The 18,412-nt window shown below is 42.3% G+C and overlaps 1 protein-coding gene across 1 annotated transcript in view; it reads right to left on the bottom strand.

The window, feature by feature from the left end:
* Window positions 1–18,412, bottom strand: part of Sec8 (exocyst complex component secretory 8) — a 52,391-nt gene that overhangs the window by 13,263 nt on the left and 20,716 nt on the right. Inside the window, exons 7-15 of the mRNA XM_080279626.1 lie at window positions 18,054–18,174; window positions 17,141–17,308; window positions 14,045–14,182; window positions 13,752–13,879; window positions 13,204–13,328; window positions 12,811–12,967; window positions 7,488–7,665; window positions 5,550–5,770; window positions 1,350–1,425 (exon numbers count right to left, since the gene is read on the bottom strand). Coding sequence (XP_080135752.1) covers window positions 1,350–1,425; window positions 5,550–5,770; window positions 7,488–7,665; window positions 12,811–12,967; window positions 13,204–13,328; window positions 13,752–13,879; window positions 14,045–14,182; window positions 17,141–17,308; window positions 18,054–18,174 — 1,312 coding nt within the window. The remainder of the gene's footprint in view (window positions 1–1,349; window positions 1,426–5,549; window positions 5,771–7,487; window positions 7,666–12,810; window positions 12,968–13,203; window positions 13,329–13,751; window positions 13,880–14,044; window positions 14,183–17,140; window positions 17,309–18,053; window positions 18,175–18,412) is intronic.

Raw genomic sequence — 18,412 nt, forward strand, 5'->3', positions numbered from 1 at the left:
AAAGTCAGTCTGGATTCAGAAGTGCATGATCGTGTGTTTCCAACCTGTTGCGCTTCTACTCATGAGCAATAGACGTGCTGCAGGAGAGAGACAGTTGAGTGGATTGTGTGCATTCAGATTTGGAAAAAGCCTTTGAAAAGGTACCCCACAAGCGACTAATGTGAAACTGGAACACATAGGAGGACTGAAAGGGAACCTCTTAGAGTGGATGAGAGACTTCTTGATAGACAGACAAATAAGGACAGTACTAAAAGACAGGATGCCTGGAAGGAGGGATGTAACAAGTGGAGTCCCACAGGGCTCAGTGTTAGCACCATTAATGTTCCTGATTTACATAAATGATAGGGTAGAAGGAATGAACAGTTATGCATCTCTGCTTGTTGACGATGCAAAGATCATGAAGAGAGTAGAAGCTGAAAAAGACTGTAAAATGCTGCAGGAAGAACAGGATTCATGATTGAAGCTGGATGTGAGAAATGAAATTCAATTTAAAAAAATAAAAATGTAAAATATTGGAAATGGGCAAAAGTACCAAGAGACCACCACTGAATTATTTGATGGATAATGATCTAATCACAATTGCGAGAGAAGATAAGCACCTGGCAATGCTGGTCCAGGATAATTTGTCACCTGAAAAACACATTAACCAGATAGTTAGAAAGACACATAATCTCTTGACTAATATAGGAGTAACATTTCATTACATGGATAAGGAGATGATGAAAAAATTGATAGTGGCCATGATCCACCCCAAGTTGGAATATGCAGCAGTAGTGTGGTCACCACATAAAAACAAAGATATAAACAAGATTGAGAGAATACAAAAAACAGCAACCAAGATAGCCTGGCAGATCTGTCATACAGTGAAAGGCTGAAAAAGCTAGATCTGCCTACCTCAGAAGAAAGGAGAGACAGGGGCAATATGATTGCAGTGTTCAGGGCCATGATGAGAGTAGAAAAAATTGACAGAGGTCTGTTTGCATAAGATGGGAGAGTAACAAGTGGACACAGAATGAAATTGGAAAAGCCAAGTTGCTTGAAAGATATCAAGAAATATAGTTTTCCATATAGATGCACAGACCTGTGAAATAGCCTGGACAAACAGACTGTCCAGTCTAAAAAAATAAAACGAGTTCAAAGTAAAATTTGACTTATTGAGAAACGGAGACGGGACCACACGAGTGTAGCTCATTTCCTGTAAATCACAACTAGGTAAATACAATTAGGTAAACAAATACACACACACACACACACATACACACACACACACACATACACTCACACATGCATGAACACACACACACACACACACACACACACACACTCACACACACAAACCACTCTCTCACCTCCTCCGGGTTTTCATCACCCTCGATGTTTGTGGAGGTAACACCAGCCTGCAGTGCTTTCCAGTTAGGCAAATCTCTGTGGGGTGCCAATACAATATTTTAGTATCATTTGTTCATTTAAGATGGCTCAAACATGCTTACAAATGTCAACCTTGATCACTTAATGGCAGTTCTCCATGCTGCTTGATCTCTAGAAGCTTCTCTACTCAGTCCCTTATCCTTGAGGTCACATTTTATTAACTCATCCCAAACTTTGTACTCCAGTGAAACAGTACACAGTCACGAATCGGTGTGCGATGGAGTGTTCTGGTTTTGGCATCACTTCCACAATAAGTTATGTCTCACACTACATTTACATGTTATATACAGGGATGTTTAATCATATTTAATGGATATGTATTGTAGCGCTGTGATGAATAACCAAATACATCCTCACTGTTGAGTGTGATGGGAATGGAGAGAGAGGCCAGACATTGCTGAGGCCAGCACTTTCAGATGTAAACAGGGAGAGGGAAGGAGGGGTGAAGAAGGGGAATAAATTCTGTATATATTTCAGTCTTGGGGAAATATATATGTGTTAATACTACATATACAGTTAATACTGCCTTATTGAGATGTATGATGTGCATGGTAGAGTTGTAACTTACACCTACTCGTGTACATATCTCCATGAGCCTGTGAGATAGCGGCATCTCTTAATTTTGCTGACCTGTTCTGGTTCCCAGGACTGGGCAGTGAGGGCAGTCAGATACACTCTAGCTCTCGCCAGAAGTAGACGCTCTATTCCGTTATTCTCTCTTGTCACAGCTGTATCTTTGTGGCATAATAAAGAGGGAGAAACACACCTGCTCCTGGTTTCTGATTCACCTGACATGCTACCTGGTCCTAATTTACAGGCTCATCAGTCACCAAAGCCTCGGCGGCCCCCGGAAATTGGTTATATTGATATAAACTGCATATATACCATCATCTTCGCTGGTGTTTATACTGTACTATAAAATATGATAATTAAGACACATAAAACTGACAGTAAAAGTACAAAAAAGCATTAAGACTAAACTTGTTGGAGAGTAAAAAATATCTTCAAATAACTTCCAAACATCCTAGTGCAAAATTTTGCCTGCACCATGCAAGAGCTAAGAATATGTCTGGATGCAGAATTTCATGAGCTTTCTCGTGAATTTCAATACGACCAACAGTATTCAATTAAATCACAAAAAAATAAAAAACTCATGCAGGGATGGTGGGTGATGCACGGGTGGGGAAGGACTGAGGGAGAGGGAGGGATAAGCCATGCAGCAGTGAGCATAGGGAGGGGTGGGGGAGGAATGGGGGGGGGGAGTGTGGGATGCCACAGGAATTTTCACTGCTCAGTGGGGAGGCAGACAGGCGCTTTTGCTCTGCTGGTGGGTTAGGCCCTGTGTTATTCCTCCGAGGCCGATATGTTGCCACTGATCCAACCAGCCGGGGAACTTTCACCATTTGGTAAGGACCAGTACAGCCATTTTAGCTCAGCTTGTAGGTTACGCTGAGTTTTCTTCGCACGCTGCCGGAATCTTACCACTAATCAGAGTGGCCAGGGGATTCCGACCATTCGGTAGGGATCTGTACAGCCATGCTCCCTCAGCTTGTGGGTTATGCTCAGTCTTCCCCAAGTGCTGCTGGTATGTTACCGGTGATCAGGGTGGCCGGGGGATTTCAGCCCTAAGGGACGGAACTATACAGCCATTCTCGTTCAGCTTGTGGGTTACAGTCTATTACCGTGCGTGGACAGAGAGGCCAGTGAGCCATGGAATGGACTTTTTTTTTACTTTGTAGGCAAGCCAGCCACTGAATCCAGAACTTTTATGTCTGGTTATGTACAAATAAATCCGGATCTGGTTATAATAGAGCCAAGACCTAATGAACGGATACAAAGCATGATTGGATACGGACAATCCAAATAATCAAGGGATTACTGTATTGCAAGCTGAACTGGCTGCTTCTGTCTCTGACTGGCTCCCTTGTTCACTTAACCAACAGTTTCACTAACCAATATGCAGACCGCAGCACCAGTGAACATTACCAATGTCCACACATACACACACACACCCTTGTATTACCGTGCAGAGAGTGTGCCAACAAATATAATCTCAACTCGACACATTCACCTGATAGTTTCACTAATCATCACACCCACTGCAGCACCAATGATGACACACTCACCCACCCTTGCATCACTGTGTAAAGAATGTGCATAGAGTACCCATACATGCATGCTCTCTACACACCCTCTGCACAACTCCAGGTAAGACTAAAAAAGCGCTCACCACTTGGGATGGGTGATGCATGGTACACTGATGTAATTAGTGCTGCCAAGGTGCAGGTGGCATGCATCTACATAGGATCAACGTTCTCGGTCATATAAAAAATCATACAAGCGAATTCCGTGATTATTAACCCGAAACAGGGCACAATCTTTACTTCATTATTCCTATCGATTAATCACATACCAAACCATCGTATACCAAGCTGTGACTGTACCTGTTGTTGTTGTTACCACAGGTTCATCTGAAATGTGAACTGTGGATTGCAGTCCTAAGTTGCCCTACTCCAGCAGCTCACCATTCACTTTTTTGGGGAAAAGGAGTGAGCCATGGGACGCTAGAATAACTGGACAATGAAGCTGCTCAGATATAGCACAGTTATATCTGTGTCATTACATGAAGGTGTCCTCCTCCATCAGCTAACTATCCTCCTTTTGGACGATATGGAGGGAGCTGAGAGAAGTTTGCATAACAGGGAAGTGGGCCCCATTACAGTATATCAGTGCCACCACATTGAAGGCATGCATCTCCAGCACCCAAACAGCACAGTAAAGTTAAGAAGGCTTCCTAGCACCTGTTCCCTGCTATATTTCTTTCACTTTAACCTGGCCCAGATTTCCATCCTTTTGCAACTCCTTGCACATAGCTCAGTAGCAGAAAAAGACAATACTGTGGTTCTACACATTTTCTATAGCACTTCATCATGACTTGTATCATATTCTTGTGTTAATCCCTTTTTCTATCTATCTATCTATTGCCAGACGCCTCAATCCCGTTTGGGGTGGCCACAAACAAATCGCCTCCAAGTCGCCCTGTCCCCCGCCATTTCACTGCCCTGCTCCCAACTCGCACCCCCCTCTCTCATATACCTCTCCACCCCATCCCTCCATCTCATCCTCGGTCTCCCCCTCCCTCTTCCACCCTCCACCTCACTCACATACACTCTCTTCGTCAATCTTTCACCCTCCATCCTCTCCACATGGCCAAACCACCTCAGTGTGTTCCTCACAACGCTTCCTATCACATCCACATCCACACCACAACGCTCCTTTATATCCTCATTCGTCAGCCTGTCTCTCCACGTGACTCCACAGGCTCCTCTTAAATAACTCATTTCCACTGCTCTCACTCTTGACTTGTGTCCTTCCAACAATGTCCAAGCTTCACTTCCGTACGTTAGAGTTGGTATTCAAGCCAGAGAGATGGGAATTTCAGGCCAAGTGACAGTAAAGATAGTACAGTTCCATCTCCACAAATGGCACATTAATATGTTTTCCTTTGTTATCTTTTATGCAAACTATGCTGATAATAAAAGAACATAACATCAAAGAAATTTTATGCAAAGTTAATTATTAAGGAAGAGGTGCTAGTAAGCCTCCTACAGCTTGTTTGCGTATTCTTCTTTCATACTAAACCACAGCATTCATCATCATCACTACAGTAAATTAGAGAAAATGCCTGATGCAATCCCTGGGCCAGCTATGGAGCTGATGTGTCAGTTTCTCCAAATTTACAGCTGAGTTGTATGAAAAAATTGTGATATTCTAGAACTCATGGATAATATCCTTATCCCTGGCCAAGGTACAGCAGCAAAAATAATCCTTATATCTTTTGCAGCTAGATGTCTGATGATATGATGATGATGATGATGATGATGATAATAAAAATGATGATGGTGATTGATGATGATGATGGTGATGCTTGATGATTAATGATGATGATGATGATGATGATGATGATGATGATATGATGATGATGGTGATGATGACGATGATGATAATGTGGACAATGACAGCACTGATCATAAAAATAATGATGATGATGTGGGCAATGACAGCAATAATAATTATGATGACAATGATACTGATACTGCTTCTGCTGATGGTGTACCCACCTGAGGAACCTGCTAATATCCTCATCCTTCGCCCAGGTAGCTGATATTATCCTCTTATCCTCCGAGTCGGGTTGTGTGATGCCTCTGTATGCAGCCTGGCATGTCTCGCGGTAGTTCATGAGTGTGTTGCACATCATGGATACAAAGTGGTCAGCATACAAGGGAAGTGCACACAGCAGCCACCGCAGCTCCTCTAGGCTCTCCCACACACTCAGACTGCTCTGGGGTGCCCAAGAGAAAGTTATACACATATTACGTGTGCTGGGCTAGTGTACACATAACCAAATCAATTATGATGTAACTTATCTACTTTTCATCATCATCCGGACCTCTTATCACACGCTAGGCCAGGGTTAGGAGTAGCAATGTCCAGAGAGCCCAAATCTGCCCAATCCAATGGTCCACGCTTCAATTCACTCATCATTCAAGCCCCTGGAATCCTGGCTCTATCTTGATACGCCAAAAACGTTTACCATGTTCTGTAGCTTCACATAAAAGTATCCGATAGAGTCAATCCGGACACTGTCACGTTAAAAAGGGGTGCCAAATCTCTGATCATGCGCTTCTCCTCACAATATTCATCCAGCCAGCTCAATCTCTTGTCAGTCCCCTAGCCTCACCGACTTCCAAACCTCTTTTCCTCACACACTCATCCACCATATACCTCCACCTACTTCTTGGCCTACCTCACCTCCCTCCTTCAAATTCACTAAGATATATCTTTTCACCACTCTACTGATATCCGTTCTCTCCACATGACCATACCATCTCAGTACACTCTCTTAAATTCTCGTGTCCACAGACTTTCTCACTCCACATCTTTCACAAATCACATTATTTCATATCCTATCCACTCTCTGTACAGTACACCACATACTGTACATTCCTCAGCAGTCCCATCTCTGTTGCTCTCATTCTTGACTATTCATTTTCATGCCACACCATAGTCTCACATCCATATGTTAAACTTGGCACTAACACTCCTTCATATAAGCCTCGTGCAGCTGCAACACTCAAGCCTCTGTTTCTTATCAAGCCCTTCATTGCACCAGCTGCTTTCCATCCCTGTGTCACTCCACTTTCCACTTCTTTTGCACATTTTCCTCTCTTTTCTATCACTGTACCCATATATTTGAACTCTCTCACCAATTCCAGTCTCTCTCCATTTGCTGTAGCATCACATTAAGGTTCACCTTCTACTAACATAACCCAACTCAACTCAAACCCAAGCAAATCTAACCTAACCTAATCAGAACTAGGCAAACTTAACCAAAACCAAATAAACCCAAACTAATCTTACCTTTTCTAAATGGATGAACTACAATCAAACCTAATCTAACCTTACCTATTCTAACTTGATCCAATCCAACCTAACCCAACATGATCTAAATTAACCTACACTAACATAATGCAACCAAACCTCATGTATCTCACACCAACCCAACATATCCTTATGTAACCCAACCCAACCCAACCCAACCTAACATACACTAACTACACCAAACCAAACCACTTAACCTGATGACCTATAACCTCACCCACCACCACCCAAGTCAACCAGATTGAACCAGACATAATCTATATATAACCAGATGCCATAATCCCACGAGGAATGACCATTTGTCTCTGAGCTCATTGCTTTAAGGAGAGGGGCACTAACCTTCCACCAGCTCACTTCCTGACACATAGGGGACACGTATGGGTTGGTTATATGGTTACCACCCAGCGTTATGAATTTTCCTGGCTAATGCCACCTGAAAAGAAAAGAACAACACAGAAAGTGACAGGAAATATGGGAGAAATAGAATGAGGAGGGGAAACACACAGATAATGAATTATAAAGGTGAAGGAAGAAGCAGGTAGCACTACATCAAGTGAGCAGATGATGGTTGCCATCACCTACCACCTTAAACTAATCTATTCCAAATCAAAACTTACTTGCAGCAGTGGGCGAGAGACTTTCAAGGCACGCAGCTGATTCGGATCCTTGCAGGTACGCCACTGGTCAAGAGCCTTCGTGGCCTGTTCAAGTCTGGCTGCTGTCTCCACGTGCAGCTGGGCCAAAAACGCATCTTTTATGTAGTCTGTGATGAAGACATACAGAGTGCAGTGTGTTCTGCGGGGAAACAGCAATTAGTACTCTCTCTCAGAAGGTCAGAAGGAGACTGACAAACTAAAGGAGGACGTCAGGAGTCTGAAGACTGAAAACCAGACCCTGAAAAAGGTCATTTTCCCATAATCAACCACTGTAGTACGACATGAGGCAGCAAATTCATACCAAGATTCCAGTATCAGTGAAGGCATCATACTAGTTCCAGTTGGAGATGATAATGGCTTTGAAGGCTAGGAAACGGCAGGCAGAAGGAGGGAAAAACCCCAGTTCAAGAGACATAAAAATGGATTGTGAGTCTTAAATAGATTTAGTGTCTTTGTGCCACTAACAAATGAATCTTTCCCAACCCAAACACCATTGGAGAGAGAAGAGAACTTGAACGATAGAGTGCAAAATGCAAAAAGCAAAAAGCCCCAGAGGCAACAGACAGTGACGGTTATGAAAGCTAACAAGTTGAACTTGAGCAAATTCTGTCCAGTGGATGCCAAGGAAACCTAGACATTCCTGACTGGTGATTCTCTGGTTGAGGACAAACATTTTACTCTGGAAAGTTCCACAGGGGTAACAGAATGGTCAGGACCATTCTGGGTGCTAGAAAAGTAAAAGCTGCTAGAGAAGTACAAAATATCTGGCTACAGGAAAAGGGGACTGCAGTAATTGCCCATGTTAATGGCAATGACCTCTTCCTCGGGAACAACAAGGTTGGTGCAACAGAGAAAATTATGGATGATGCCATACCTCTAGCTCAGTGACTTTCAACCAATGTGCCGCGGCACATTAGTGTGCCATGGAGCATCCGCAGGTGTGCCGCGGGAGTTTAAATAGCATTTCTAAAAATAGCATTTGGATGTGTTTTAACATTATTGGTACCTTAATGGAGTGCATTAAACTCAATGATGCAATAAATAAATAAATGTGTTGTTAATTAAAAGCCCAAAAGGCAGTTTTAAATTCCCTCCTGAATTCCGCAATGTAGAACCGCCGATTTCTACTTCTAGCCTAAAGATGCAGTAATGCGCATGTCAAGTGAGGCCCCAGCAAGGGAGATCATGAGACAACTCCAAGCACAGGCTTCCCACAGACATTTTTATGTATGCAAGGACTTTTTACTTTTTCTCATGTATGTATTTGAATACAATCTACATCTGAAAGTTTCATATTATTTTTTTGCGAATGGCATCTTTTTCAATGACATCTTGTTTCAATGTGTACTAATAACAAATAAGCACAAAACTTTCACATTCTTTTGAAAACCATGATCAACAATATACTTTTGGCAATAAAATTAACACATTATTAGCATCCACTCACTAAATGTAGTGCTGTTTTGGGTGTCTTTCAAATTCTTTTGAGAACCATGATCAAAAATATATTTATGGCAATAAAATTAACACATTATTAGCATCCACTCACTCAAGGTAGTGTTGTTTTGGGTGTCTGCCCATTCCTCTCTTCCATCCTTCCTCTTCTGTCTTTCTTTCCTTCACTCTTTCCTCCTTCTTCTGCCTATGGGTGACTTTACACTCCCTCTCTGTCTTTCTTTTCTTCATTGTTTCCTCTTCCTTCTGCCTATGGGTAACTCTACACTGAGTAACAAGCCAAATGGTCTCCTGTACACCAGGAAACTATTTACTACACTGGGTGGTAACCACATAACCAAATTATGATGCCTAGTGGTTTAGTGGGTAATTAAGGTGCTCCAATCGGACTGAGTCTGTGTAGGTTTTTATATCCAAGGGGTGGTTGGGGTTTATTGCTCACATAATGCCACTCAGGGATGAGTGAGATACTCTCATCTTAAATGTCAGGACCAACTGGCCTAGCCCCGGATTCCTATGCTCCTAATGGGGCGACATAGGATTGGATGATGGAATAGATAGAAAAAAATGATTTCTTGAAATTATGAACACATTCTTATCATTCATTTTCTTTTAAATGATCAACTCTATCCTTAAATTCTGATGTGCCTCAACCATATTAGTGCCTGGGTCACTGTGCCATGAGATGAAAAAGGTTGAGAATCACTGTTTTAGATGATGAGATGAAGCTCTAGACAGAATGAAGTGAAATAACTACAATTTTACCAAGAATGTCTGCTTGGTAATAATACCATCAGCAATGCAGTAGGCATAAATTCTAGGTTTGCTGACTTGTGCATCTGATGTGTGAAATCTGTTGACCCATTTGACGAGTTCTGTGAGAAACAAAAATTTTACCTTTGTGATGGTGTAAATTGTGTACATTTAAGTAACAATGGGAAGGTTCACCTTGGTGACTTCCAGTATCTCTTTAGCTTGCTGAGATCAAGCCATGATATGGTAGCAAGCTGTCCAATATAGATGCAGCAGACATGGCAACTGTCATTCACCTTTGAGAAATGCAAGGTGATGCATATAAGCATGCAGATCCAGGATCAGACTATTCACGTGTAGGGAGAACTCTAAGGATGACTGACTCAGAATGAGACTTCGGTGAACTGATCAGTAGTGACCTAGAACTTTCCAAACAATGCACTTCTGTAGAGAAAAAGATCCAGAAATTGCTAGGCTACATCCAGAGGCAGTTTCATTACAGGGTTAAAGAAACTGTTGTTATATAGTACAGGTACTTCATAATTCCTTAATATGGCTGTTTTCGGAGCATGCTTTGCAGTTCTGGTCACCAATACTTAGTAAAGACATAGAGTGACTTGAAAGAGATTAAGCTATAGCTACAAAACTTTCCATCCATCAGGAGACTGAGATATCATGATCGCCTGACAGCTTCAGGACTGTTTTCTTCAGAAAACTTGTAGACTACAAGGTCATTTCACTGAAGTACTCAAAATACTGAATGAATCTGACAATTCTGACCACAGAAAGCTATTTAGTCTCAACACAAGCTCAACATACAACAGGGTTGGAAGCTGAAATTTATAAGAATTACCACCTGCACATGTGAAAACTTTTCTTTTTCATATACAAGATCAGTTCCACCTGGAACAGACTTCACATGATAATGGTACTAAAGTAGAGCAGTTTAACGAAATTTCAATTACATTTTACTTACATTTAAATCACTGGGAAATGGATATGCATTCCCAAGCAAATACAAAATTTTTCCTTGGTATGTACTGCAAGATCTTCGGGATATTAACTTTTCCTTGTAACTCTCTCACTCACTCACTCCCCTGTCTCTCTCTCTCTCTCTCTCTCTCTCTCTCTCTCTCTCTCTCTCTCCCCTTACATTATCATCATAATCATAACCACTACCATCAGTTTCAGCATCATCATTTTCTCAATCTCTCAGTAATTATTATCATCATCATTATCACCACAAATATCTGGACAGAGCAGGATCCAGAAATATGAAAATGAAAATGCAATGGCAGAAGAAGAATAAATAGCATGCCCAGTAGGGATATCCATACATGGTGGCACTGATATAACCAGGCACTTCCTCATAATCAGCATCACATTTGTTATTAATCTGTTGTTACAAATCACAGTTCAAGATGAGAATATGACAATGTCAGGCCATCTTTAAGTGGTTCAGTACTGTATACTGTACTGTATTATCTGCAGACAGTCAGACCGATACACCAACAACTTACCCGGAGCAGCATCTGAGAACTTCCTCAATCCCAGGATGAGGCTGCTGCTGCTGCTACTACTACAACTACTACTACTACTACTACTACTCTATCTACTGCCAGACGCCTCAATCCCATAAGGGGCGGCAACAAACAAATTGCCTCCATGTCACCCTGTCCATTTCACTGCCCTGCTCCCAACTCACATCCCCCACTCTCATATATCTCTCCACTTCATCCCTCCATCTCATCCTCGGCCTCCCCCTCCCTCTCCCCCCCTCCACCTCACTCACATACACTCTCCTTGTTAGTCTCTTGCTCTCCATCCTCTCCACATGGATAAACCACCTCAGTGTAATCTCCTACACTTTCTACCACATCTACATCCACACCACAACGTCCCTTCACTTCCTCATTTGTCAGTCTGTCTCTCCATGTAACTCCACATGTTCCTCACAAATAACTCATTTCCACTGCTCTCACTCTTGACTTGTGTCCTTCCAACATGGTCCATGTTTCACTTCCACACATTAAGGCTGGTATCACGACAGTCATGCAGTAACTTTTTTACTTCCACACTCACTACCCTGTTCCTTATCACTGCTTTCAAGGAACCAGCAACCTTTCTTCCCTGTTGTACCCTTCACCCTCCAAACTTCCATCCTTATTCATCACAGTACCCAAGTACTTAAATGCACTCACATTTTCAATTTTCTCCTCATCCAGCCTAAATGTATGGTACATTCAGTGGCGTCATTTCTCTTGAAGACCATAACTTTACTCTTCACTAGTCACCTCTTGATTCCGTTTCTTACATACTCTCCAAAACTCATTCACCAAGCCTTGCAGTTCCCCCTTGTCTTCACTTAACAATACAGTATCATCTGCAACAACAGTACAGGGAGTTTCCAAACACTGCCCTCTCTCAGTAAGGTCACTCCACCATCCACTGCCCTACCTTGTATCTCTTTTATAACCCCACCCACATACAGACTGAACAACCATGGGACATGACACATCCCTGTTTCAATCCAACCTTCAAACAGAAAAATTCACTCAGTTCACTATCCAAACACACTGTAGCTTTAGCCCCCTCATACATACTCTTCAGGGCATTCAACAAATTCACACTTACTTCAACTATTCTTAATACTTTCCACATTCCTTGTCTATCCACCCTGTCATATGCTTTTACCAAATCCATGCAGGCTGCATACAACTTCTTTCCCTTCTCTAGAAACTTTTCCACTAAAGACCTAAGGATGAATATTTTCTCTACACAACCTCTTCCCTTCCTAAAACCCTCCCTGTTCCTCTCCAACTAATTCCTCTGCTATTTCCCTAACTGTATCAATACATTTTCCACCATATACTTTTTCTATTACAATAAGAAGACAAATGCCCCTATGATTACCACACACTTCTTTTTCCCTTTTTCCTTTGTACAGGGGAATAATTTTACCTGACTTCCAATCCTCCGGGACTCTACCTTCCTCCCAGGCTAATCTGCACGTCTTCCATATCTACTACTATTACCACTACAGTTAAATAAGACAGACACAACACAAATACCTTACCCTGGGGAGCATCCGAGAGCCTCTTCAATCTCACGTATGAAGCTCTGTAGAGGGTTGAATATAGCGGTGATGTTGTGGGGAGAGGCAGGGCACACTAAGGCACGAACACTCTGATCCTTATTGTCCCGACTACCTGTTGTGCTCTTAGTGCTGCCGTCTGTGGAGTGTGGGAAGGATTTGTTGGTGAATGCTGTCATCATTATCATTATACTGCTCCACCCCCAATCGAAAAAGACTTATCCTATCTTACCCTACCCTACCCTACCCTACCCTACCCTACCCTACCCTACCCTACCCTGCCTTGCCTATCCTACTCTACTTAACCCAACCCACCCCAACACCACCTCAACCCTTCCCGTACCCATCCCACCCTCCCCTCTTCACCTGACTTACCTACAACAGAGAGGTGTGCATCAAAAGCATCTGCACCAGCTTGTTCAGCCTGTTCCATAAGGTAGGAGTTCATGGCCATGGCATGGTATGATCCCTCAAACTTGAATAGGGAGTATGCCTTTGACCTGACAGGAGTAGAATGTTTGGGTTAACTCTGGTTTGGTTTAGTCTGGCAAGGTTATGTTGTGTTAGGTTGTTGTGCTAGGTTAGGTAGTGTTCGGTAGGGTTATACTGGGTTAGGTACTACAGAAACTTGACTTACAAAACCATTTATGTTACACAACCATTACTGGTCCCATTTAGGTATGAAAGTATGGAAGCAACTGTACTTTACATGTTACATATAAGTGTTTTGTACTTCAGAGAACACTAGAATAATAATATGTACCATGGTGTGCTGTAACAAGAAACTGACACTACAATATGGTAAGTCATGAAAGAATGATATGGAAAAGTAGAGTCACAGTAGTCTTATTTTACACTGAGTTATGTGAAAGGACAAATAATTCTGCCAAGGTAAAGTGAATGGATTATAGTACAATATATACCTTGGTGTGCGTTTTTTTGTAAAGAATGCTGATAGGTCCGTGGCAGCCTCAGTAAATGCAGCAGGTGCTTGTTGTTGTCCAGTGCCCAGCTGACTCAGGGCAAGATACTCACTCAGCATCACCTGCAGCTGCGGAGGGAAAACCAGGAGAGACTGCATCATCATCATCATCATCATCATCATTAAGTAATTCCACACACAAACATACACACTCTCTCTCTCTCTCTCTCTCTATTTCCATACACTCACAGCTCACAGCCCACCCCATATACTCACCCTCTGTCTAATACTTACCGCAGCCTGAACCTTCGACCAGACATCGGGCATGGTGTACAAATGAACCTCAATCCCATGCTTATCAGCAGATGATCGGATGCTGACCAGAACTGACTGATGAGCTGCAACCACTAGCCGTAGCTGCTCAAACACTACCTGGAAAAATAATAATAATAATCATCATCATCATCATCATCATTATCATCATCGTCATCATCATCATCATCCAAAACTCCTTTCCCACCCTAGGGCAGGGTGAGGAGTAGTAATGTCCAGACAGCCCAGATTTGCCCAGTCCAATGGGCCATGTCTCCATTCACTCACCTTTCAAGCCCCCGGAATCATGGCTCTATCTGATATGCCAAAAACATCCACCATATTCTGTAGCTTCACATAAACATATCCAATTGAGCCAATCCGGATGCTGTCACATCAAAAAGGGGTGCCAAATCCCTGATCATGCACTTCTCACAAAATTCATCCAGCCAGCTCGATCTCTTGTCAGTCCCCTAGCCTCACCAACTTCCAAACCCCTCTTCCTCACACACTTATCCACCATATACCTCCACCTTCTCCTTGGCCTACCTCACCTCCTCCCTCCTTCAAATTCGCTCACATATACCTTTTTCACCACTCTATTGATATCCATTCTCTCCACATGACCATACCATCTCTGTACACTCTCTTCAACTCTGGTGTCCACAGACTTCCTCACTCCACATCTTTCACGAATCACATTATTTCGTATCCTATCCACCCTCTGTATGCCATATACATTCCTCAGCAGTCCCATCTCCACTGCTCTCACTCTTGACTTTTCATTTTCATGCCACACCATAGTCTCACATCCATATATTAAAGTTGGCACTAACACTCCTTCATGTAAGCCTCGTGCAGCTGCAACACCCAAGCCTCTGTTTCTTATCCAGCCCTTCATTGCACCAGCTACTTTCCTTCCTTGTGTCACTCTACTTTCAACTTCTTTTGCACATTTTCCTCTCTTTTCTATTACTGTACCCAGGTATTTGAACTCTCTCACCAATTCCAGTCTCTCTCCCTTCACTGTAACATCACACTGGGAGTCACCTTCTCTCTCAATAACCATCACTTTACTCTTTTCTGCATTTACTTTCAAGGCACGACACTCACAGACATCAGCAAAACTCTGCACCAGTCTACCAAGTCCTTGTCCGGTAATTGCAAGTAGTACTGCATCATCAACATACAACAAATCTGAGATATTCCATCACAATTCACCATCCCTCTCTCCATTATTCGTGCTTTTACTTCTCTCATCACCCCACCCATATAAATACTGAACAACTATGTGGACATCACAAAACTTGTTGCACGCCCACATCAATTGTGAACCATTCACTTAGATGCCCATTTACCCTTACACATGCTTCACTACCATCATAAAAACTCTTGACGGCACCTAGCAGCTTACCATCTACACTGTACATGTGCTAAACCTTCCATAATCCTTCTCTGTCTACTTTTTCGTATGCTTTTTCCAGATCCATGAATGCCATAAACACCTTACAGTCCTTCTCACAAGCCTTCTCCACTGTCTGTCTTACAGCAAATATTTGGTCCACACATCCTCTGCCACTCCTAAAGCCACCCTGTTCATCACTCACTAGGACTTCTGATATCTCTCTTACTTTCCCTATAATAGTTCTTCCATATACCTACCCTACGACACTCAATAAGCTTATGCCATGATAATTCTTGCACCCACTTTGCTCACCTTTATTTTTGTACAGGGGTAAAATCACAGCCTTTTTCCACTCGGCTGGCACAGTTTCATTCACCCATGCCTTCTTATGTATCTCCAACAAGCACTTCATTCTACTTTCTCCACTACATCTAACCACCTCTGCATACACCTCATCAATCCCAGCTGCTTTCCCATGTTTCAGCAGCTTCACAGCGCTCTTCACCTGTGAGACTGTAATGTTTCCTGGCACTCTGCATTCCATCTCTGCACACACCCCAAACCAATCATGTTTACAGTAGCTCTGCTCTCTCTATTCCTATTTATCAGGTTTTCAAAATATTCTTTCCATCTGGTCCTTACTTCATCCCCATGGGTTAATAATCTACCACCTACATCATTCACACCTTCACATTTCTTTCCGCTGTCACTTCTACATTTCTGCACCTCTTTCCAAAATAACTTTCCATTTTCAGAGTAGTTTGCATTCACTTTTCTTCCTAGATCATCATTAATAATAATAACAATGATAATAAAAATAATAATAATCACCAACATCATCATCATCATCATCATCATCAAACAATACATCCTCATTTTTTAATGAGGATGTTTGGAAAAATCCATCACATAACAATTTATCAATATACTGTATCAAATATATTATAACATGGGTTAAATTGGGATATGTTTTTGACTGATGGTCATTCACCCAACAAAGATGTTTATAAAAACAATTTTCCAACTCACCTACACTGATTGTTATCCCACTTCACTTGCACCTTACCACCAAAAATAAGTCTAAAAATTAAAATCCAACTTACCTAGGTTGACAATTTCTTAATTTCACTGCAATTCACTTGCTGCTTGAACTCCAACATCACACAAATGTTCTATTATTGACACTAACACACCCAACAGTGACTGACTTCAAAGGCCATTATACTCAATTTTACCCAAAGTATCTGCATAACTATCAATCATTATCATCCTCATAATCTTGTTTAACTCAGTATTACTAACTATACAGTAGCTACTAACAATTTCTTTTAAGATACTTCAGATTTTTGTATGCATAACCAGTGTGCATGTACAGATACCTACACAAGTTACTCTTCTTCATGACCTTCAATAGCCCAAAACATTTTTGTGTGAGTGGGTAAATGTAACTGTTAAAAGTAGCTGTTTAACAAAGTAAAGATATTATAATGACTAACTGAAACTCTACCAAGACTAAAATACTGTAATGAGTTACTGAAGGCAAGGAGGATGAACAGAACTTATGCAGGGATCTGTATTACCGTTATCACAATTACAAACAGTACCACCACCACCATCACAAGTATGCTACTACTACTACTACTACTACAACCATACTACCACCACCGCCTTACCTGCAACAACTCCTGCAGTAGTCTGGCCTCCCGTGAATCTGCCTTCAGGTACACAGGGGAAAACACTGGAGGGTCATCAGAGGGCACTGATGGGTGGTACTCAACGATCTGCTGGGTCGTTCGCTGGATGATGATGCTCAGTTCCTTCTGCATGCGTCGTTTGATAGTCTGAAGCAAAAGTAGAATGTTTTATGGACAGATGGTATAACACTCATTTCACCTATCCTATCCTCTCATATTCAGTTTTACCTTATCCTACCCTGCCTCACTCCAGTCTTTCCTACCATGCTCTCTCCACCTCGCCCTGTCTTACCTATCTCACCAAACCCAGCCCCGTCCTACTCCAAGTCACCCCACTATGCCTTGCCCTGCTATGCCCTGCCCATCTATATACTGTCCTATCCTAATATACCCTATCTTGCACTACCCTATCCTACCCTACCCTACCATGCAATTCCCTGTTATTTTAGTATTCTACCCAACCCTACCATACTCAACTTTCTTGTGTTCTACCCCACCAGCATTTCAGTATTCCACTCAGTTCAACTTTGTCCAGTCCTACATTGCCTTGTCTTACTGTACCTTGCTCAGATGTACTCTGTCATCCATTATGTCACCTGACTCAGTACTGTCATGAACTCTTCTGCCCTATCTTATCTCATCCTGCCCAATCCTAACCAACCCTACCTTTGTCATTTGGTATGTAACCCAACAATATTATGCCATATGTTGTACCTTACCCTACCCTACCCTGTCAAAACTAGTGTGTCACTCTACCCTGTTCTTTCATGTTATAATCTACCCTACCCTACCCTACCCTATCCTGTCATCCAGTATGTCACTCTACCTTGTTCTATCATGCTGTATTCTGCCTTACCCAACACTAATACCCTGCTCCACCCCTGTAACACACCTCAACAGCTTCAGGCAGCTTTCCAAGGAGCGCCAGACACTCAACAATGATGGCCATGAAATGCTGGGAGTCTGCCTCAGGGTCACCACCACCCACATCCTCCTCCACCACACCCTCAGGTCTGCACACACAAAATCATCATCACCATCATCATAATCACTATCATCATTCTCATCATCATCAACATCATCATCATCATCATCCAGACCTTTTTTCCCACCTAAAGATGGACTGAGGTAGGGTCAAGAAAGAAGGAAAAAACTTTACGGAAGGTACAGTTTACATTTGGTATGAACTCATTCTCTCTCTCTCTCTCTCTCTCTCTCTCTCTCTCTCTCTCTCTCTCTCTCTTTTGACAA

Source organism: Coenobita brevimanus, chromosome 79 (genome assembly GCF_032717465.1).
Source record: "Coenobita brevimanus isolate Jiangsu-jjx chromosome 79, ASM3271746v2, whole genome shotgun sequence".
Lineage (NCBI taxonomy): Eukaryota > Metazoa > Arthropoda > Malacostraca > Decapoda > Coenobitidae > Coenobita > Coenobita brevimanus.